This window comes from Brachycentrus maculatus, unplaced genomic scaffold (assembly GCF_059751285.1).
Source record: "Brachycentrus maculatus isolate JH-2025_06_01 unplaced genomic scaffold, ASM5975128v1 h1tg000059l, whole genome shotgun sequence".
Taxonomy (NCBI): domain Eukaryota; kingdom Metazoa; phylum Arthropoda; class Insecta; order Trichoptera; family Brachycentridae; genus Brachycentrus; species Brachycentrus maculatus.
This window is the reverse complement of record NW_028280813.1, coordinates 1-24733: the sequence shown is the minus strand read 5'-3', so window position 1 is coordinate 24733 and position 24733 is coordinate 1. Positions and strand designations below refer to the sequence as shown.

The 24733-nt window shown below is 39.1% G+C and overlaps 1 protein-coding gene across 1 annotated transcript in view; it reads right to left on the bottom strand.

The window, feature by feature from the left end:
• Positions 1 to 21139, bottom strand: part of LOC148311657 (glutamate receptor ionotropic, kainate 2) — a 31099-nt gene extending 9960 nt beyond the window's left edge. Inside the window, exons 1-13 of the mRNA XM_088256170.1 lie at positions 20848 to 21139; positions 16591 to 16729; positions 15909 to 16070; positions 14391 to 14642; positions 12928 to 13091; positions 11337 to 11390; positions 10034 to 10198; positions 9125 to 9271; positions 8040 to 8243; positions 6155 to 6358; positions 5428 to 5532; positions 3878 to 4014; positions 946 to 1066 (exon numbers count right to left, since the gene is read on the bottom strand). Of these exons, the coding sequence (XP_088112296.1) occupies positions 946 to 1066; positions 3878 to 4014; positions 5428 to 5532; positions 6155 to 6358; positions 8040 to 8243; positions 9125 to 9271; positions 10034 to 10198; positions 11337 to 11390; positions 12928 to 13091; positions 14391 to 14642; positions 15909 to 16070; positions 16591 to 16672 (1797 nt within the window). The 5' untranslated portion in view covers positions 16673 to 16729; positions 20848 to 21139. The remainder of the gene's footprint in view (positions 1 to 945; positions 1067 to 3877; positions 4015 to 5427; positions 5533 to 6154; positions 6359 to 8039; positions 8244 to 9124; positions 9272 to 10033; positions 10199 to 11336; positions 11391 to 12927; positions 13092 to 14390; positions 14643 to 15908; positions 16071 to 16590; positions 16730 to 20847) is intronic.
• Positions 21140 to 24733: the final 3594 nt, after the last annotated feature.

The window sequence follows — 24733 nt, the reverse complement described above, 5'->3', positions numbered from 1 at the left end:
TTTGCTGGATAGTGCTCATCTCAGCCTTGCACCCTTTCCTTATATCACCATTGGAACATCTACCATACATGGTCTTGCCGCACTGAGAGATGGCATCCCGACTGCATCCAGTCTACTCTCATCCTTCCCAAACCATCCCAAGCCGCCTTCCTTAGTTTGCTGGATAGTGCTCATCTCAGCCTTGCACCCTTTCCTTATATCACCATTGGAACATCTACCATACATGGTCTTGCCGCACTGAGAGATGGCATCCCGACTGCATCCAGTCTACTCTCATCCTTCCCAAACCATCCCAAGCCGCCTTCCTTAGTTTGCTGGATAGTGCTCATCTCAGCCTTGCACCCTTTCCTTATATCACCATTGGAACATCTACCATACATGGTCTTGCCGCACTGAGAGATGGCATCCCGACTGCATCCAGTCTACTCTCATCCTTCCCAAACCATCCCAAGCCGCCTTCCTTAGTTTGCTGGATAGTGCTCATCTCAGCCTTGCACCCTTTCCTTATATCACCATTGGAACATCTACCATACATGGTCTTGCCGCACTGAGAGATGGCATCCCGACTGCATCCAGTCTACTCTCATCCTTCCCAAACCATCCCAAGCCGCCTTCCTTAGTTTGCTGGATAGTGCTCATCTCAGCCTTGCACCCTTTCCTTATATCACCATTGGAACATCTACCATACATGGTCTTGCCGCACTGAGAGATGGCATCCCGACTGCATCCAGTCTACTCTCATCCTTCCCAAACCATCCCAAGCCGCCTTCCTTAGTTTGCTGGATAGTGCTCATCTCAGCCTTGCACCCTTTCCTTATATCACCATTGGAACATCTACCATACATGGTCTTGCCGCACTGAGAGATGGCGTCCCGACTGCATCCAGTCTACTTTCATCCTTTTCTTGCCAACTCCATGCTTCACCTGGATTTGATGATACCTTACCTTGGGATTGAGGCCGGATCCCTGACGCAGGAATGTCCCGGTTATGAACCAGAAGGAATTGGAGACGGAGAATTGATTTGTGACCAGTCTTGATTCTCTTGCACAGGGATGCGGATTGGACCTACAATGATACAACTTTAATAATGTTCCTACATACACATACACAAAATATCATCACATGCTTTTTTAGTCTATGATCAAAGGGATGATACAAAATTCGTATATGACCATATCAAGTCACTTCCAGTATATTCATTCAAACTGTTATCCGCTCCCCATGACAAATTATTTTTCATATTATTGTCTGTTTTTCAAAATGTAGGACATAATAATTCTCTCTCTCTCAACCCTTATCTGCACCCCAATGGTGCATAGGGCACTGCATAATACAAACGCCGTGTTGTCTTGATTGTTAACACATGAAGGAAAGGTGATCAGCCCTCCGCTTCAAGTACCAGTCCAGGGTAATATGGAATAAATATTAGAGTGAAAAAATCACTTTTATATTTATTTGACCCCCCTGGGAATCGAACCTGGGACCTCCAGAACGGTAGCCGAGCGTGCTGACCATTACACTACGAAGGCGGACAAGATCCAGTATATTGCGGATGGATTATCATACTTGAGCAACTGTTTTCTGACTGTTTTTTTTTATCTCAACATAGATGAAGAAGAATATGGAAGTCTGGCTATTTACAGAGCTTATGACATGTCATCGGTTGGTTTAAGTAATCTCTTTTTGTAACAACCTGTATAACATTGACTATTCTACCCATGCCTCCGTAGGTCAGCACGCTCGGCTACCGTTCTGGAGGTCCCGGGTTCGATTCCCAGGGGGGTCAAATATTTTTTCCATATTACCCTAGACAGGTACCTGAAGCGGAGGTCTGATCACCTTTCCTTCTTGTGTTAACGATCAAGATAATACTGCGTTTGTATGATGCAGTGCCCTATGCACCATTGGGGTGCGGATTAGGGTTTGAATGAAAAAAATGAATTCTACCCATGATTGACAACACACCACTCAATTTTTTATTTAATGAAGAGATAAGGCGTAGGACGCGGCAAATGTTGGTCACAACTGTCGTCAAGAAAAGGCGATTCAGCTGGCTTGGCCATGTACTCCGCATGCCTCCCGAGAGCCGCCATCAAGCTCGCCTCCTTTACAAGGCATCAGGTTCCCGACCACTGCTGACAATCTGTGGACAGTTCTCGTCAGAACTTCGGGACGCGGAACTGACTTGGGAGGATGCACTTCAATTTTCAATTTTAATTTATTTATTTTCAATTAACGTATACATTAAAATACATACAAAATTCGAAAATATGCAAGAACTATTGCTAAAGGTGTAGAAGAATCCCGCTTCGGAAAACTCCTTCTGACATATGGAACAGATCAATATCCAATGAGATATTGTTCAACATAGTGGTAGCTCTTCCTACAGGCATAACCATCGGCAGGTTGGTCCTGTATATAGGAATGGGAAACTATCTATGCCCACGCTGTCCTTAGCTAACTATCGGGAACATACAGACCGATGCTCCGGATAGTTTCAGGATTATCCATCATACCGCGCAACAATGGATAGAAATGCCTCATCAAATACACATTCTTTCTAGTCTCTAGGCTGTTGTAGCCGAGCATACCCTGGAGGAACTGGGTCGGGTAGAGCCGAGGATAATAGCCATACTCTCTCATGTAGAGATACCTCAGGAACTTCTTTTGGGCTTTCTCTACCATAAGAGAGTACTTAAGCTCGTGTGGCCCCCAGATCATGGAGCCACTCTCGAGTCTACTTCGCACCAAGGAGTTATAAAGTTATATGCATGAGAACTGGCAGCCGATAGGAAAGCATGGAGACAGTATGTGGACTCCATATGTTCCACATAGGGAGCCGGTATGGTAAAGTAAAGATGAAGAAGTTCATAGAACAAACCAAAAATTGCTTTGCAAGAGATGGTCTGTCAGGAAGTCTCGATATATTTATTTATTTATTTAAACTTCATGTACAGAAAAGAAATAAGTACATTGGCGGGCTTATTGCTAAAAAGCAATATCTTCCGACCAACCAAAAACAGACTAGTGATATTGGTCAAAACGTTTGATACCATATATAGCTGTTTGCAATCAGAGGGTAGATAGTACTTGAACATTTAAAAAAACATAAATTACAAATTGATGATAATAAGGAGGGCAAAGGAAGAAGGGAGTTTAGGGAAGGAGGTAGAGGGAGGAGGTTTGATGGACAGTTAGGGTACTAATGATAGATAGTAATGTCTCGGACGTTTCTTGTAAGTGATTAGAGAAGGTGCATTTGTTTACGCGGAGAGGTAATTCATTCCATAGTCTGGCCGCTTGGACAGAGAAGGAATTACTGAAGAATGATGTGTTATGGCGAGGAATGGAAAGTGTCCTTTCTTGGGAAGAACCAGTGATAGACCATGATCTGAGAGGTGTATACATTTTTCAGCCAGGTATACAAATAGATGCTTCGGTCTCAGATCTGGGAATGCGGTGGGACAGCTTTCAAGAAGGCATATTGCTGACTCCTTTCAATAACGGCATACATAAAAAAAACTAGATTTTTCAGGAGAACGTTTTTAAAGTTTAAAATGTAATACAATGTATTAAAAATAAATATCAAGCCACTTATTGAACTTTTTACAGTGCAACAGATCTTTTTAGGTAAAACCTGAAGGTTTGTTTCTCAATTTGAAAAATATTTAGTATGTTTAAAAAAATAATTAAACAATACCTTTTCTTTAAAATGCAAAAACAACACTTTCTGCCCTGTAGCGGGTAAATATTATGTTAAAAATATGCCGCTTTTGCTGGGATATAGTACATTTTCTGGGCATTCAGAAAACATGCACAACTGAAAATTGACGATTTTTGATAAATGACATTGTTGAAAGGAGTGTTATAGCTTACCACTCGTACGGGGAGAATCTCGCCATTACGAAGAGCGTGAAGGACACGAGGATGTACGCCGCCAGAACGTAGAACCAAATTTCTATGGCTAGCGGGTTCAGGAAGCTGAACAACCGAGTCGGCTGAGAGGTCGGGACCTGGAAAGTGATGATGAAGTCTTTAGTTACGACGATACCGCAACCAAGATATTTATTAATAAATTTTCTCCCTTTTTTTGGGGTAATATCAGTGGCGGTACTTCCCTAGAAGCCCAAAAGCCCGGCTTGCCTAACAACTCCAAATAAAAATGACTAAATCTAGACCAAATGATTTAACATACATAATTAATGTATGACTATTTTTAAATTATCGCGCGCTTACATGATTATTAAACACTATGCACGCCATTATATGGTGATGGTACTTATTGGTTATGGTTAATATCTGAGGAAGATATTTTATTTCAGTGACCATTTTCTTTATTTCAAGGTGATGGCTATACCTTACAAAAGTTACATGTTAGCATATTTTTACAATGATTACAATACATTGTTTATATTTATAATACTTTCTGGGTGCTTACTATACTGGGAATGATATGAGGTGAAGAAATTATAGGTACATCTTGTATTCACGAATGTGAAAAATAATGGGCTTGCCTTACTGGTAAACCCTAGGCACGCCACTGGGTAATATATACAAAATTAAACAAGGTTATTGGATTGAATTCTAATTTTATTTACATATATATGATAATACGTGAGGCGTTTCGTCTAATTAACCTTTTCACCGCGTCAACTTTGTTCCTGAGAGACGCCCGTGCGCGGCGGTATTTCGCCGTTTTTTAAATGATTACTTTTATCATGTATTTAGTTAAGAAACGATTTATTTTCCTAAACAAAAACGTTCAATGGGATTCATTGTGCCTTTTTGGTACTCTATAATACACTCGTGTCACATTATTCTTGAAATATATCGTAATATAAACAAATAAGATCGTAACATAAATAAATCAAAGCACCCATCGTGTGTCACTCTTACTCACTGGCGATGCGTAGCGTCGAGAGTGAGACAGATATAGGGCATGATTATGGCGCGGACTAATTACCGACATCGAGAAAAATCAGGGATCTGTTCTTTTATTTATCCCTGTGATGTTACAAATTATTAGTCAGATATTTCAACAGATGTCATAAGGCCAAGGATTGACGTATTATTTTATCTAAAATTCCACACCATGAAAAAATCCCTCCAAGTTGAACTGAGGTTCGAAACTTGGAGCAAAGTAAAAACACATACGGTTATGTCAGCCGCGTATGGGGCATGTTTTGTGAAAACACATACGGCTATGCGAGCCGCGTGGATCCGGTTAAACAAGGTTATTGGATTGAATTCTACTTTTATTTGCATATATATGATCATATCTAAAGTTTAAACCTTCATATCTCCCTTAGTTCCGTTGGAGACCGTTGAAGCCATTGTAGGATGGATATGTATGTCTGCGTGCATGTTGTCACTAGGGTCGGCACCAGGACTCCGTTATACACCATTAATAAGTTGTTTATAAATACCTTGAAGAGTATTCCTATGCCCAAGTTCATGAAGGGCTTGGTGAAGTCGATGACCGTCTCCCGGGCGTAGTTTATGGTCATCGAAGCCACTGCGAGATCTGCTTTCTGTAAAATTCATCGCGAGATTTTATCACCGTCTCAACAGAGACGATCCAAAAGACCTGATTTGAAACCGCTGAGGATGATACCGCCTCCATGGTGTAGTGGTTAGCGCATCTTGCTACTGTGCTGGAAATCCCGGGTTCGATTCCCAGGGGGGTCAAAATGAATATGGGTGATTTTTTCACTCTAATATTTACTCAATATTACCCTGGACTGGTACCTGAAGCGGAGGGCTGATCACCTTTCGTTCATGTGTTGACGATCAAGATAACACTGTGTTCATAAGATGCAGTGCCCTATGCACCATTGGGGTGGGGATGAGGGTTCGAAGATATAAATAAATAAATTATATGATTGTTTGTTCAAAATCTTAAATCTCTCAAAAGGTTATTCACAAATTGCTTTGAAATTTTGACACAAATTCAGTTTGAATATTCCATAAGGGCTAATCACATCTCCTTCGTGTGTTAACAATCAAGATAACACTGCGATCATGTGATGCAGTGCCCTATGCACCATTGATGTGCGGATAAGAGTTTGAAATTCATTCAACGCTAGATTTTTATGAAAAATTATAAAATGATTAAAACGATAGATGGAGGTTTCGCTGGATAAATATTCACACCTGGTCCATGAGCTCCCTGACTATCCCGTTCCACTGGTTGGTCTCCGGGTCGAACACCCCGTACATGTTGTCCGGCACCAGCCGGAGCGTGTAGGAGAAGCCCACCTTGGAGGCGATCCGCTGCAGCAGGTCTATGCAGAACCCCTCGTACCGGTCGTTGCCCTGGAGGTTCCAGCCCTCCTTCACCATCACGTAGGGCTTCTCCTGAAAATATTCAAACCAATTCAATTCTATTTATGAAATAATTAACATATACATGACAAACTTACATTAACACAATGGTGCTTAGGGCACTGCATCATATAGAAGCATATAGATATCTAGATTGTTAAATACACGAAGGAAAGGTGATCGGCCTTCCGCTTCAGTCCAGGGTAATATTAAATAATAATAATAATAGTGGTAAAATCACAAATATTTATTATCACCCCCCTGGGAATCGTACCTGGGACCTCCAGCACGGTAGCTAAACACGCTTACCATTACACCACGGAGGCGGACATAACTAGGTGTATTTTATACACCATATGAAAATGTGGTAAAAAAATGGGAAAAATGTGAATAAGGGGGCGACAATCCTCGCGAACCTCCACCCTCGCCGCGCCCTCGCGGGCACAAGTAGACTTCCGCAGCCCGGTGACACAGGCGAGGCGGCGTGGTGCTGTAGCGTAGGTGTGGCTAGATCGGTCGGTGATAGGCAGTTCTAGAGACGCCTGTCACTGTAGTGCCCAAGTTGAACGAAGCGAGGAGATACCTCACAGACCGGCAACCCGGCCAAGTGTATTCATATCAGAGATCTGCTGGGTGCATATGCCACTGCGAGAGGCGGGAGTTTTTAGCCAGTTAAAATCTAGCACTACTCCGCAGTACGAGCTGCTAAGTGTCTATGAAGATTTTCACCCCTTCGCAAAACAAAAAAAAAAGAAAAAAAGAGTAGGCTAGGTTAGGTTAGGTTGGATTGCTAGGACCGTTTTAGAAAGGAGAACACCTGGTTATATCGCTAGTCTAATGGCAAAGAGGTATGTCTGTCGAATTTTTAATTTTCTATGTTTGTTTTCCACAAAATGTCTAAAATAGTGTATTCCATAATTTGGCAAAAAGATATAGCTGTAGTTTCAATACTTATTTAGTTTAATTAAGTATGTGTTTTCACAAAACATGCCCCATACGCGGCTGACATAAGCGTATGTGTTTTTACTTTGCTCCAAGTTTCCAACCTCAGTTCAACTTGGAGCGATTTTTTCATGGTGTGGAACTTTGGATAAAATAATACGTCGATCCTTGGCCTTATGACATCTGTTGAAATATCTGACTAATAATTTGTAACATCACAAGGATAAATAAAAGAACAGATCCCTGATTTTTCTTGCGGTCGGTAATTAGTCCGCGCCATAATCATGCCCTATATCTGTCTCACTCTTGGCGCTTTGCATCGCCAGTGGGTAAGAGTGACACACGATGCGTGCTTTGATTTATTTATGTTACGATCTTATTTGTTTATATTATGATATATTTCAAGAATAATGTGACACAAGTGTATTATAGAGTACCAAAAAGGCACAATGGATCCCATTGAACGTTTTTGTTTAGGAAAATAAATCGTTTCTTAACTAAATACATGATAAAAGTAATCATTTAAAAAACGGCAAAATACAAACGCGCACGGGCGTCTCTTAGGAACAAAGTTAACGTGGTTAAAAGGTTAAGATATGTACATATAAAAATACATAAAACAAATGAGTTAAATTTGGTCTGAGACAGATATACCCCTTTGCTTTTACACTACTGATATATTGCTTAACATTTTCGAACAGCCAAACTAAGGATATCTCACTTTGGAAATAATTGACTGATTTAAAAGCAGAAATTTAAAATTTAGTCCCACCTCCCTGGTGACGACCACCAGCGTGAAGTTGGGCCCGGGCTGGTGCGTGAAGGCGCCCGGGTGGGACATCTGCAGGCCGGAGCCGGGGGCCCAGGAGCCCACGGGCTCCAGCGCGGGGCCGCGCAGCCGCAGCAGGCGCAGCCGCAGCCCCGTACGGCGCCCCTCCGTGAACTCCAGGGGGCCCGTAAGGCCGTGCGCGCTCACCTGAGGAGTTCAAGGACATTTTGTAACTATTTGTCTAGTTTTAATATGCAAGTTTTGGTTTGCTAATTTCAGTATCCAAATTTCAATGTGCTAGTTTTAATACTATATGCTTGTGTTTGATATGTACAGTGAGAGAAATGCCATATTTTCATCTAAAATCAGTCAAATTAGAAATAAAAGCAGAACAAAAGTCAAACGGAAATGACATGCTCGAGTACTTGAAATACTTGCCATCTCTCAGTGCGGTAAGACCATGTATGGTAGATATTCCAATGGTGATATAAGGAAAGGGTGCAAGGCTGAGATGAGCACTATCCAGCAAACTGAGGAAGGCGGCTTGGGATGGTTTGGGAAGGATGAGAGTAGACTGGATGCAGTCGGGATGCCATCTCTCAGTGCGGCAAGACCATGTATGGTAGATGTTCCAATGGTGATATAAGGAAAGGGTGCAAGGCTGAGATGAGCACTATCCAGCAAACTAAGGAAGGCGGCTTGGGATGGTTTGGGAAGGATGAGAGTAGACTGGATGCAGTCGGGATGCCATCTCTCAGTGCGGCAAGACCATGTATGGTAGATGTTCCAATGGTGATATAAGGAAAGGGTGCAAGGCTGAGATGAGCACTATCCAGCAAACTAAGGAAGGCGGCTTGGGATGGTTTGGGCATGTGGATCCAATGAGTGAGGAAAAAATGGTAAAACAAAAGTATGATGCGAATGTAGTTTGAAAAGGGAGCAGAGTAACACTGAGGGAGACTTGCCATGATGTACTTGAAATAGTTGGACAAAGACAGGTCAGGAGTGGGAATAATTGGCAGGTTTGTATGAGGCGGTTGTTGATTAGGGCTAAGTAAGGCAAGGAGTATAGATAGGCCGGCACTTACGGAGCTGATGTAGTTGTACAGCGTGAGGCCATCGTCCCAAGGGTTGGCGGCTTCGCAGGACAGGTTGGCCGGGCGGAGGGGGGTCTGCAGCGCGGCCAGGCCCAGCGCCAGCACATGCACTGCGTCGTATATCAAGGCGGGGGCGGTCTGGAACACAGGGGAACTGTGATACACCTGATCTTTCAACAGTGCAAACAGGATATATATCAATTGATACATATTAGAGTATATAACTCTGGTCCCGTTTTTATCAAACACATTGTTGTCGGGCGGTTTTGTCCATCGACCCCACCCCTGATTATACTCTGGCAGTCTGCCGCCCGACCCTCAGTATACTAATCACAAGTAGCCGCAACACCCAATTCCCATCTGTACAATGTTTGCAGGCGTCTCTCGCGCTCTACCTAAAGTAAGCAAATAGAACGCTCGCAAGCGTCTCCCGCTCTCTACCGACAGTATGGAAAAGGACCCGTATTATACTCTGGCAGTCTGCCGCCCGACCCTCAGTATACTAATCACAAGTAGCCGCAACACGACCAGTCTGATGATGTCGGCAACGACGAAACCCGGTCGCTGTTCAAATCAAAATAAAGTGGAAAAGCTAAAAATATTGGTTTTAATCTAATAATATATTAAAATGCAATTCCATCACCAAGTGTCAGTGGATAATATAAATCTAGTAAAAAGCGGTAAATAGTAATAGAGAAACGATCGATGCGGTTTAGTTTAGTATGAAATTAATTCGGGATAGAAGAAAAAAACGACACATCCGGGAAAACGATTATTCGAGGAACGATAGATAGAGGTTTCACTGTAAATGAATTAGTATCACAGTTTTTCTCAGTACGTGTTCCACAGACTGAGCAGGGGTGCCATTACAACCATCAATGGGCTAGGAGACATTCTTACCTCGATGGTGCCTTTCTCCGAGAGGATGTTGGTCCCGATGGGGTGGAACCTCTCCATCTGCTGCAGGGTGTCCCGGACCTTGTCGCTGTCTAGATCCACCAGTCTCCAGCCGCTCATGTTCACCCGATTGAAGTAGAAGTCCTCCAAATCGAACAGCTCCATATCCTGCGTAAACGACAATCTTTAATTAATTGAAGGGTTGATGGTCCCAAGAGAGATGGCATCCCGACTGCATCCAGTCTACTCTTATCCTTCCCAAACCATCCCAAGCCGCCTTCCTTAGTTTGCTGGATAGTGCTCATCTCAGCCTTGCACCCTTTCCTTATATCACCATTGGAACGTCTACCATACATGGTCTTGCCGCACTGAGAGATGGCATCCCGACTGCATCCAGTCTACTCTCATCCTTCCCAAACCATCCCAAGCCGCCTTCCTTAGTTTGCTGGATAGTGCTCATCTCAGCCTTGCACCCTTTCCTTATATCACCATTGGAACATCTACCGTACATGGTCTTGCCGCACTGAGAGATGGCATCCCGACTGCATCCAATCTACTCTCATCCTTCCCAAACCATCCCAAGCCGCCTTCCTTAGTTTGCTGGATAGGGCTCATCTCAGCCTTGCACCCTTTCCTTATGTCACCATTGGAACATCTACCATACATGGTCTTGCCGCACTGAGAGATGGCATCCCGACTGCATCCAGTCTACTCTCATCCTTCCCAAACCATCCCAAGCCGCCTTCCTTAGTTTGCTGGATAGTGCTCATCTCAGCCTTGCACCCTTTCCTTATATCACCATTGGAACATCTACCATACATGGTCTTGCCGCACTGAGAGATGGCATCCCGACTGCATCCAGTCTACTCTCATCCTTCCCAAACCATCCCAAGCCGCCTTCCTTAGTTTGCTGGATAGTGCTCATCTCAGCCTTGCACCCTTTCCTTATATCACCATTGGAACATCTACCATACATGGTCTTGCCGCACTGAGAGATGGCATCCCGACTGCATCCAGTCTACTCTCATCCTTCCCAAACCATCCCAAGCCGCCTTCCTTAGTTTGCTAGATAGTACTCATCTCAGCCTTGCACCCTTAGAGTTAGAAATAGGAGCAGAGTAAGACCGAGGGAAACTTGCCGTGATCAAGTATTTCAAACACTTGTTCAGGTCAATAATGGGAGTAATCGGTGGGTACGTATGAGGAGATGCATGAATGTGTGGCTTTTTATTCTCTCTGACTACCTCTTCGGTATGCTGGCTTTATTCACGGTGCAATATGAGATTTTAAAATATGTTATACTTACAAAAGACGCAAACAAGTAGTGATACCGATGGTTGTTCATTTGTAGCTGTAGAATCTAGAATTGAAAGAAAACGAAACATTTTAATGGTACAAGTATATGAAAATCAGTGGAAAATTAGGAAGGAAAGCCCTTATTTTTCACATTCGTGAATACATGACGTACCTATAATTTCTTTACTTCTTACCATTCCCAGTACAGTAAGCCTCCAAAAAAATATTATAAAGATAAACAGTGTATTGTAATCTCCGCTATTCTCGGCTAGATTATTCGAATACAACGAAAAAGCGAGCGAAAATTTAAAAACAACCATTAACTAATTATGTATTTTTGATAATTTGATGCAGATCTGGTAATTTTTATTCGGAGTTGTTAGGCAAGCCAGGCTTATGGGCTTCTATGGAAGTACCGCCACTGATGAAAATATATTTAAATTTAAAGAAATTTCATAGCTAAGCTTTTGTGAGGGATCCTTATTTCGGCATTGAACTGGTAGCACATTTCTCAGTTGTTTCAATATGTCTTATGCGCCGGACACGGCTCCTGTGTCCATATAAACATGTTGCCACGCCTGAGACACGGCTTGCGGGTCCATACAAACATTGTTGCCACATATTATGTTTTTTTTACATCTAACATAGATGAAGAAGAATATGGAAGTCTGTGCATTTACGGGACTTAAGACCGTCATAGGCTGGTTTAAGTGATTCACCAATTCCACCCATGATTGACAACCACACTACTCAAATTTTTTTTTTTTACCTGACGTTGAAGTGACTCTGAAATCTAGCTACGGCTTATGCAACACTGTTTATCAGTGTGAGTGTATTTACTTTTTATGTTTAACTGGATCCACGCGGCTCGCATAACCGTATGTGTTTTAACAAAACATGCCCCATACGCGGCTGACATAACCGTATGTGTTTTTACTTTGCCCCAAGTTTCGAACCTCAGTTCAACCTCAGTTCAACAAGAACAGATCCCTGATTTTTCTTGCGGTCGGTAATTAGTCCGCGCCATAATCATGCCCTATATCTGTCTCACTCTCGACGCTACGCATCGCCAGTGGGTAAGAGTGACACACGATGCGTGCTTTGATTTATTTATGTTACGATTTTATTTGTTTATATTACGATATATTTCAAGAATAATGTGACACACGTGTATTATAGAGTACCAAAAAGGCACAATGAATCCCATTGAACGTTTTTGTTTAGGAAAATAAATCGTTTCTTAACTAAATACATGATAAAAGTAATCATTTAAAAAACTGCAAAATACCGCCGCGCACGGGCGTCTCTCAGGAACAAAGTGAACGCGGTTAAAAGGTTAAAAACTTGTCAGTTCTTCTGTTACTCTTCTCTTCTTCAGTCCAACGTCTTTACTACTTGACGCCATTATGGGTCTTGAAATTGCCAGGATAGTGAAATACTCCTATATATGGGATATGATACAAACTACGCGCGATGGAATGTTCTTTTGAATGTGTGATTTGCTCCGCGGGCCACAAGTAGACACCCGGCGGGCCGCGGGTTGGCCACCCTTGTACTACAGCAATGCTTCTATAGCCAACATGAATCGGATAGGCCCTCACCGCCCGGAACAGCTTCTGTATGTGCGCCGTGTCTGTATCCACGATGATGTTGGTGATGTGCTTGGCGCGCAGCTCCGAGAGTATGGCCCGGTAGGAGGCGGGCCCCTCGCAGCGCCGGATGTACAGCTCCGCCGACGTGTTGATCCCCTGGAACCGGAACACGTCTGCGACAGAGATATTACGTTATATTAACTGTTACATGTATCACGTTATAATTAACTGTTTTGTGTATCACGTTATAACTAACTGTTATAACTAATTGTCCGCCTCAGTGGTGTAATGGGTAGCGTGTTTAGCTACCATGCTGGAGGTCTCGGGTTTGATTCCCAAGGGGAGTTCAAATAAATAAAAGTGATTTTTTCACTATAATATTAAATAAATATTACCCTGGACTGGTACCTGAAGCGGAGGGCTGATCACCTTCCCTTCGTGTGTTAGCAATCAAAATAACACTGCGTTTATATGCAGTACCTTATGCACCATTGGGTGCGAATAAGGGTAAGAAAAAGTATTGTTACTACGATATTTATTAGGTTATTAGTCATATATTATTTTTTGACATCTCAACACGGATGAAGAAGAATATGGAAGTCTGGGCATTTACAGGGCTTACGACCATCATAGGATGATTTAAGTGATCACTTTACACACGTGTAACATTCACCAATTCAACCCATTATTGACAACCACACAACTCAAATTCTTGGAACTTCTATATATATATATATATATACATATATATTGTTCAATTTCGAAACATAGTGCTTGAATCAGTAGAGACATCTCAATAGATGTGAGATGAAGAAGCTTTTGAGCTGAAACTGAGCAGAAACTCTTTCATTTGTATGTGAGGTCCGATTCCTGGATCATATTCACACACGTCAATGCACTCTATTTCTCCAAATATATAACAAAGTATAAATTTTTTTTACTGTCATATTTATTCAATATTACCCTGGACTGGTACCTGAAGCGGAGGGCTGATCGCCTTATCTTCATGTGTAAACGTTCAAGATAACACTGCGTTTATATGACGCAGTGCCCTATGCACCATTGGGGTGCGGATAAGGGTTTTATCATTATTATAATAATAATAAAACCCTTATCCGCACCCCAATGGTGCATAGGGCACTGCGTCATATAAACGCAGTGTTATCTTGATCGTTTGCACATGAAGGAAAGGTGAACAGCCATCCGCTTCAGGTACCAGTCCAGGGTAATATTGAATAAATATAACAGTGCAAAAATCACTAATATTTATTTGACCCCCCTGGGAATGGAACCCGGGACCTCCAGAACGGTAGCCGAGCGTGCTGACCATTACACTACGGAGGCAGACCATTATTATTAAAAATAAAATATACGAGAGATTATAAAATTGACTTTTATTATTGCCTTTTCTCTAAAAGAGAAGAGTAAGTTGGTTGCGTGTGTGATGAAGATATTAAAAGGTGGTGACTCACTGCTGCCGGTGTCTTCGAGCAGCACGGCCGCGCGCGTCCAGTTGAGGTGCGCCACGAGGTCGGCGAAGGCGCGCGCCATGAGCGCGCGCGCCGGGTGCACGTTCACGGAGAACTCGCGCGGCTGCAGGTGCTCGGGCGCCGCCTCCAGGTGCGGCAGGTCCAGCGCCTCGCACAGCGCCTGCACGGCCGAGCCCAGCGCGGGCGGCGCCGGCCCGAACAGCGCCAGCGCGCCCGCCTCCACCTGCGCGCACGCTGCAAGCATAGACATGCACACGGTGAGGCGAGAGAGATGGCGTGCAATGTGGAAGTCTGCAAGCACACACCGTGAGGCGCTGTGCCTCAGGCGAGGTAGGTGGAGTGCCTCGCTGGCAAACATGAAGGAGAAGTCTAGACGGGCTCGCTGCTACCATACAGGGACACACTATGAGGGACTCTACCTCAGGCGATAGAGGTAAAATGCCTCGATAACAAACATAAAGGATAGTATGAATGTCTGGGAGCGCACGCTGCAAGCATTTCGTAGTCGTACAGGAGAAAGTGACCAACTACCAAAACGTGAAACGTTTAGGAAGGCCATTTAACCGGATCCACGCGGCTCGCATAACCGTATGTGTTTTCACAAAACATTCCCCGTACGCGGCTGACATAAGCGTATGTGTTTTTACTTTGCTCCAAGTTTCCAACCTCAGTTCAACTTGGAGGGATTTTTTCATGGTGTGGAACTTTGGATAAAATAATACGTCAATCCTTGGCCATATGACATCTGTTGAAATATCTGACTAATAATATGTCACATCACAAGGATAAATAAAAGAACAGATCCCTAATTTTTCTTGCGGTCGGTAATTAGTCCGCGCCATAATCATGCCCTATATCTGTCTCACTCTCGACGCTACGCATCGCCAGTGGGTAAGAGTGACACACGATGTGTGCTTTTATTTATTTATGTTACGATCTTATTTGTTTATATTACGATATATTTTAAGAATAATGTGACACGAGTGTATTATAGAGTACCAAAAAGGCGCAATGAATCCCATTGAACGTTTTTGTTTAGGAAAATAAATCGTTTCTTAACTAAATACATGATAAAAGTAATCATTTAAAAAACAGCGAAATACCGCCGCGCACGGGCGTCTCTCAGGAACAAAGTGAATGCGGTTAAAAGGTTAAGTCACTTTTGCTTGCCAAGAAAATAAACATCAATGCAGTTAGTCATTTTTAACAAGTCCATATATTATACTTCAAAGTTCAAAATCCTTTGGGATGTTTTTCAGGGCAATATTAAGCTAGTAAGATATCAAATAGTCAATGGTCACGTTTTGGTAAAAAATACACTTGGTCACATTCTCCTGTATGACTACGATATAGCCATTGTGGAATGAGCTAAACAGTTTTGAAGCGCTCTACCTAAGGCACCTTGATGTTAGTTAGTTAGTTATTTAGTTAGCAAAAGGGAGGGGTTTGTTCAATACACAAGACCCAGAAGAAGGCGGGAGTAGGAGAAGTTTGAGTCACCTTTCTTCGTGGTCCTGAAGGAGTCCCCCTTCGGCACGTACTGGATGTCGTAGACTAGCGTCGTGTGCGGCAGAAGTGTCCGGTCTTTGTTGATGCGGTACACCGCGTACTTGAACGCCAGCTCCGCGCTGCATCCCTTCATGTCCTCTGAGAATATGGCTCCTGCAAAAACAAGCCGTGAACATATTAAAAAAATCAAACTGTCCATTGGTATCACGCCAACCACGGAGGTATAGAATGCCAAGTCATAGAGCGTGTGGCCATCTATGGGGCCATAGAATGTCAGGTCAGATAGGCATATATGGGGCCATAGAATACCCCAGCTAGCTAGATAGCTTGTGGCTATAGAATGCTAGGTCAGATAGCGTGTGGTCATATATGGGGACACAGAATGCCAGGATTATTTTACATACTAGAATTCCACTAGAAGAGAGTTGGGCATTTTATGTCCTAGCCTAGCTTTAACCATGATAAAACCAGTGAAGGACATTGGTTTATGGTACCAACGTCCCTCACTAGTTTTATCATCAAATTAGGTCGCCCATGTATACCGCTGACAGCTTTCTGAACGATTTGGGTAGAAACAATGAAACTGGCAGCTGTCGGGAGACCCTGGAATCTGTTGATGATCCCGACGGAGAAACAAAGCAAGTTGCAAGGGCAGGTCGAGCGGTTCAGTTACCGATTTTGATTATAGGAGGCAGTGCAGTTATGGCGATGGTGTGCGCCAGTAGCAACCAGTAGGCCAGTCCCGCGGGCCGCATCTTCCTTCCACGTCCCCCCGGCTGCTCCTCACTCCTCCGCCTCTCCCCTTGTCATTCCTGCAACACACGTAACGGCACTATAGACTCTTGGCCTCTCCCTTTGTTATTCCTGCAACACACGTAACGGCACTATAGAGTCTTGGCCTCTCCCTTTGTTATTCCTACAATACACAAAACAGCCCTATAGACTCTTGGCCTCTCCCTTTGTTATTCCTACAATACACGAAACAGCCCTATAGACTCTTGGTCTCTCCCTTTGTTATTCCTACAATACACAAAACAGCACTATAGACTCTTGGCCTCTCCCTTTGTTATTCCTACAATACACAAAACAGCCCTATGGACTCTTGGCCTCTCCCTTTGTTATTCCTACAATACACAAAACAGCACTATAGACTCTTGGCCTCTCGCCTTGTCATTCCTACAAACACCCAAAAGAGCACAGCCTCTCCCCTTGTCATTCCAACAACGCACAATACAGCTAGATAGACTCTTGGTCTCTCTTTTTGTTATTCCTACAACACACAATACAGCACGGCCTCTCCCCTTGTCATTCCTACAACACACCAAACGGCACTATAGACTCTAAGCCTCTCCCCTTGTTATTCCTGCAATAGCTCTATAGACTCTTGGCCTCTCCCCTTGTCATTCCTACAATACACAAAACGACACATTAAACTCTTATCTCTCACCTTGTCATTCCTATAACACACAAAACAGCACTAGATTCTATATAATAAATTATATTTCTACTACTCTATAGACACAATTACGCGTGTTACTGTTACGTTCAACAGTTGGCGCTGCCATTGTGATAAAAAGCTATTACCCGTCTAAGGGTGTATAAAACATGCGCGTATTCGATGTGTTATTTTAATTATATATAAACATACGTACAACATTTTGAGTGTGTCCAAATACTTGTTCACAAAATCTGGATTATCTCCAATTACAGGAGTTATTTTCATATTATTTTTTGACATCTCATCAAAGATGAAGAAGAATATGGAAGTCTGGGCATTTACGGGACTGACGACCGTCATAGGCTGGTTTAAGTTACTTAAAACATACGTATCTAATAAACGCTAATTATAGAATTCTATTTGTACCCAATGGTCCATAGGGCACTGCATCGTATTGACGCAGTGCTATATTGATCATTAATTACACAAAGACAAGGTGATTGCTTCTGCGGTTCAAGTTAATACTAAATAAATATTAAGAGTAAAAAAAAAAAAAAAATTATTTAAACCCCCCCGGGAATCGAAACCGGGTCCTCCGGCACCGTGGCTAAGCGCGCCGTTTTCAATTCAGTCATACGTCGATTTTTTTTCTCTCCACACATTCGTCTAAGGGATCGCACTTTGACAGAGCGATCTCATCAAAGCGCTTTCATCCTTCTTTTGCTTATTTCATACATCTGTCGTTAATAGGTTAAACATTTTATTTTATTATTAGTTTTACTGAAGTTTTACTTAGTAAATACCACTACTTATTTACCAAGTGAAATTTCAAGTGGATAGATTTTACTACAAAGTCACTGCCGAATCCATTGATTAATTTTAATTTTTATTGTTCGCCTACCGTTCTGGAGGTCCCGGGTTCGATTCCCAGGGGGTTTAATAAATACAAGTGATTTTTTCACTCTAATATTTATTCAATATTACCATGGACTGGTGCCTGAAGCGGAGGGCTGATCACCTTTCCTTCATGTGTAATCGATCGAGATAACACTGCGTTTATATGAAGCAGTGCCCTATGCACCATTGGGGTGCGGATAAGGGTTTGAATGAATATACTGGAAGTGACTTGATACGGTTATATACCAATAAATATATTCGGACAGACGAAAAAAGCATGTGATGATTGCACCATTGGGGTGCGGTAAGGGATTTATTAATTATTATTATTTATTTATTATTATTTGATTATAATTTGTGGCAGCCCTGCGTCAATTGTTTCCAGTTGGAATCCGACCAGCCCTGGAACGCACTTATAATGCTTCAAAGCAAAATGATTCAACTAAAACAGTAGTCTGGTATAATCTGATTTACATAGAAACGATGGCCTTATTCAGAAATATGCGTCAAAATTCAAACGAATAACGATTATAAAAAATGTCAGAAAAACTATACGCGGAAAATCGGCGATATTTCGCTCACTCCTTTCAAGAACGTCATGAATAAAAAAACTTGATTTTTCAGGAGAACGTTTTTAAAGCTTAAAAATATAATACAATGTATTAAAAATAAGTTCCAAGCCACTTATTGAACTTTTTACTGTGCAACAGATCTTTTTAGGTAAAACCTGAAGGTTTTTTCTGCATTTGAAAAATATATAGTATATTTAAAAAAATAATTAAACAGTACCTCTTATTCAAAATGCAAAAACAACACTTTCTGCCCTGTAGCGGGTAAATATTAAGTTAAAAATATGCCGCTTTTGCTGGGATATAGTACATTTTCTGGGTTACCGAAAACATGCGTAACTAAAAATTGACGATTTTTGATTTATGACGTTCTTGAAAGGAGTGAGCGATTTGTATTAAAACTCGATTTTTTATTGAAGATATTTATGAAAATTACCGAATTTTGTTGATATAAGGTTGCTAAATAAAACACGCCATATTATTATGAAAAATGCGTGAAAATCAAACGAATAACGATTATAAAAAATGACAGAAAAACTATACACGGAAAATCGGCGATATTTGTCTTAAAAGTCGAGTTTTTTAATGAAAATGTTTATGAAAATTACCGAATTTTGTTGAAATAACGTTGCTAAATAAATCACGCCATTTTAAAACACATTTTGGTACAATTTTCAGTCAAAATGTGAGTAAATTTACTGGAAATACTGCGATTACTATTGACGTGTTGACGATAAAGAAAGAACGCGGGGTATTTTAAAGGAAAATATATTTTTTTTAAATGAAAAACTAATCGAATTTCGTTGATATATTATTTTTTAATAAAAAACGTCAATTTAAAACACATTTCGGTACAAATGTGAGTAAATACACTGGAAATATTGCAATTTGTATTGAAATTAAACTGGTTGGATTTTCAAAAAACGCGGGTTTTTTAATGAAAATATATTTTTTTAAATAACCAAATTTCGCTGATATATTATTTTTTAATAAAACACGTCAATTTAAAACACATTTTGGTAGAATTTTCAGTAAAAATGTGAGTAAATATACTGAAAATATTGCAACGGGGGTTTTTGTAATGAAAACACATAAACAATTCACCAAATTTCGTTAAAATATTAATTTTCGTTGAAATATGTTGATTAAAATAAGGCATTTTAAAATATATTTTGGTAGATTTTTCAGTCAAAATGTGGGTAAATACACTGGATATTTTGCAATTAGTATTGACACCTGACTGCTAGAATTTTCAAAGAAAATTGGATTTTTTTACAATGAAAAAACATTAAAAATTCATCAAATTTCGTTTAAATATTATTTTTGATTAAAAGAAGGCATTTTAAAGTACATTTTGATAGATTTTTCAGTCAAAACGTGAATAAATACACAGAAAATATTGCAATTATTATTGACACCTAAACTGCTAGAATTATCAAAGAAAACGGTGGTTATTATAATGAAAACACATCAAAAATTCATCAAATTTCGTTTAAATATTATGGTTATTTAAAAGAAGGCATTTCAAAGTACATTTTGATAGATTTTTCAGTCAAAACGTGAATAAATACACAGAAAATATTGCAATTATTATCGACACCTAACTGCTAGAATTTTTTTAAAAAAAACGAGGATTTTTATAATGAAAACACATAAAAAATTCATCGAATTTCGTTTAAATATTATTGTTGATTAAAAGAAGGGATTTTAAAGTACATTTTGGTAGAATTTTTAGTAAAAAAGTGAGTAAATACAGTGAAAATATTGGAATTATTATCGACACCTAACTGCTAGAATTATCAAAGAAAACGGGGTTTTCATAATGAAAACACATAAAAAATTCACCAAATTTCGTTTAAATATTATTGTTGATTAAAAGAAGGCATTTTCAAGTACATTTTCGTAAAATTTTCAGTTAAAATGCGAGTAAATATACTGAAAATATTGCAATTATTATTGACACCTAACAGATAGAATTTTCAAAGAAAACGGTGGTTATTATAATGAAAACACATCAAAAACTCACCAAATTTAACTGTCATATCGTTGCTAGATAAAACTTGTCAATTTAAAACACATTCTGGTCGTATTTTCAGCCGAAACACACTGAAAATGCCGCGATTTTAACAGACATCACACAGCGTTTTCGCTCGTTTTTTCACTTGTTATAGGTTTCACTACTTGATTGGGATCGGATCTTGTGGATTTTTTGTTGTGTTTGTGGCTCTTATGTCGTATTTATGTTGTAAATTATACATAGCTCGATGTGGCGAGGGAAATGGGATGTTTGTGACGGAAGGGAGCGAGGAAATGTCGGCTGTCAGGCGAAGGGTGTATTCTCCCGTTTCTAGTACGTTGTGCGCAGGGAGCTAATAACAGTGGGGACGTGAATGCTCCTCGCCGGTTATGATAACCGTATAACTGGTGACCAATCGAATGACGAATGAAGAAATGACGACTTGAGATTTTTACTAGTATATTTACAGTATATTTAAAAGATTTCACATTATATACCGGAGTAAGCAAGTGTTTTTGCCAAGAATTTTCACTCATGAATTACATGCAATTATAGTAACATTAAACATAAAGAGTAAATCCACTCTTTATGTTTAAAGTTACCAAAGAAACTTTAAAAGTTGAAGCCTGTGTGGGGTCATGATAAGCGGTGTTGCATAAGCCGTAGCTAGATTTCAGAGCCACATGGACGTTAGATAATTCAAGTATATATATAAATATATGTATATATGTATATAAATATATATATATATATATATATATATATATATATATATATATATATATATATATATATATATATATATATATATATATGTATATATATAAATATATATATATATATATATATATATATATATATATATATATATATATATATATATATATATATATATATATATATATATATATATATATATATATGATTATATATATATATATATATATATATATATATATATATATATATATATATATATATATATATATATATATATATATATATATATATATATATATATATATATATATACATATATATTTATATATATATATATATATATATATATATATATATATATATATATATATATATATATATATATATACATATATATATATATATATATATATATATATATATATATATATATATATATATATATATATATATATATATATACATATATATATATATATATATATATATATATATAAATATATATATATATATATATATATATATATATATATATATATATATATATATATATATATATAAATATATATATATATATATGTATATATATATGTATATATATATATATAAATATATATATATATATATATATATATATATATATATATATATATATACATACATATATATATATACCGGGAGTGGTAAGAGAGAAGAAGAATGTCAGCGGGTGTTTTACCTAGAATTTTCACTCTTGAATTATATAAAATTCTTCTTCATCAAGGCATTATCTGCACCCCAATGGTGCATAGGGCACTGCATCACATAAACGCAGTGTTATCTCGATCGTTAACATATGAAGGAAAGGTGATCAGCTCTTCGCTTTAGGTACCACGCTCCAGGGTGATATTGAATAATATTAGAGTGAAAAAATCACTTATATTTATTTGATATGAAATTACAGTAGCTTTACTTGAAATTTGGCTTGAAATTTGTCCAACGCTCAGTACGGAAATGGTTAGTACGCTCAGCTACCGCTCTGTAGGTCCCGGGTTCCATTCCCAGGGAGGGAGTCAAATAAATATAAGTGTTTTTTTCACTCTAATATTTATTCAATATCACCCTGGACTGGTACCTGAAGCGGAGGGCTGATTACCGCTTTTGCAATGATATTCATAAGTCGATTATTCCATATGTATAAGAAAAGCCTAAGCCACATCCAAAGTAGGGATGTGAGTAACCGGTCAAAAATTAATTTAATCGGTTATTTTGTAATATCTTTTTTCCTGAAGTAAACAAAGTAAATGTTACAGGAAATCTTACGTTATTTTACCTCAAGTTGTTATGTTGGCTATGTTAATATAAATCAGAGGTAAAATAAATATGAAAATGTATTAAAAATAAATATCAAGTCACTTATTGAACTTTTTACTGTGCAACAGATCTTTTTAGGTAAAATCTAAAGGTTTTTTTCTCCATTTGAAAAATATTTAGTAAATTTAAAAAAAAGAATTAAACAGTACCTTTCCTTCTAAATGCAAAAACAACACTTTCTGCCCTGTAGCGGGTAAATATTAAGTTAAAAATATGCCGCTTCTGCTGGGGTATAGTACATTTTCTGGGCATTCCAAAAACACCTGAACATTGACGATTTTTGATATATGATTTTGTTGAAAGGAGAAAACACATTCTTTGTATTTTTTTTTAAAAGAGAGTAATTCAGTAAATGAAAAAATAAATTACTGAACCAAGTATAAACAAAACTAAATCATCCTTGACAGTTTATTGGATATTTTACATTTCTTACAATAAACATATATTTTAATATAATAATCATTCCTCGTTCTTGATACAGTTTTTTATTATACATATATTCTTGACATTTTATAGTTTATATTATATATATGTATAAAAGATATTATGTAAAATTAATCCCAGCCAAAATTAATTTTACTGATGTCTTTTTGATTGTTATTCAGACTTCTTGCAATTAAAAATATATATATATATAGATGTATGTATTATAAAAAAAAAAATTATATATAGTCCCCCATATTCACCCATATACATGTCGGCTGTCCAAACTTAAAACACAGTAAGGGAAATTTTTTTGTAGTAGGTTTTTTTTGCATTTTTGGACTAAGCAGAATCTACGTAGTCCAAAAATGCAAAAAAAACGTACCACAAAAAAATGTCCCTTACTGTGTTTTGAGTTTGGACAGCCGGTGTATGAATATGTGTGTGTGTGTGTTTGTGTATATATATATATATACATATATACATTTTTATACATACATATATATATATATATATATATATATATATATATATATATATATATATATATATATATATATATATATATATATACATTTTTATACATACATATATATATATATATATATATATATATATATATATATATATATATGTATATTTATGAAGAAAATATAGTTGGAAATAGGAGCAGAGGAAGACCAAGGAAAAGTCGTCATAATCAAGAAGTATATAAGTAGATACGTGAGTTTGGAAGGGGCGAAGATTGTTTGGGGGCATATTGACATATTGGTGTGGAGTTCTATTCTCTCTGCCTACCCCTACGGGGAGCTGCGTGACAGTAAGTCAGTTGAAATTATATAAATAAAAAAAAAACAAAAAATCGTCCTTAAAGTAGTCCTTAGTTTTTACTATACAATTAATCTTCTTTGAATACAAGGTGAGGTAAGGTTAGTCGATTTCCGGTGTGGCCAGTCGATCTACGCGTCGTACACGAGCTGCAGCCTGCCCATATCCGGTTCCTGCGGCTGGGCGGACCTCCTTCCGGCCTGCGGGGGCTGGTACGGAAACTGCAGGGCGGCGTACGGCACGTAGGCGGGCAACACCTGGTGGCCCTGCGAGTTCGCGACGGACACCTCGAGCTGCAAGGCACATGTGGATGAGAGGGAGCATCTTTTGGAAGGAGAAGATGTGCTGATATAGACTTGACATTGGCTGGATAGGGTAATATCACTCGGGAGGAATATGTGATTTAACATACTCAACCTATAAAGGACTGTATTAGACTCGTGAAGTGTTTATAACACCCGATATAACCAATATTTTCATTCATCATTTTCTTTTGCAAAATTCGGTACCTGAAGTGGAGGGCTGATCACCTTTCCTTCATGTGTTATAGAACCCTTATCCGCACGCCAAT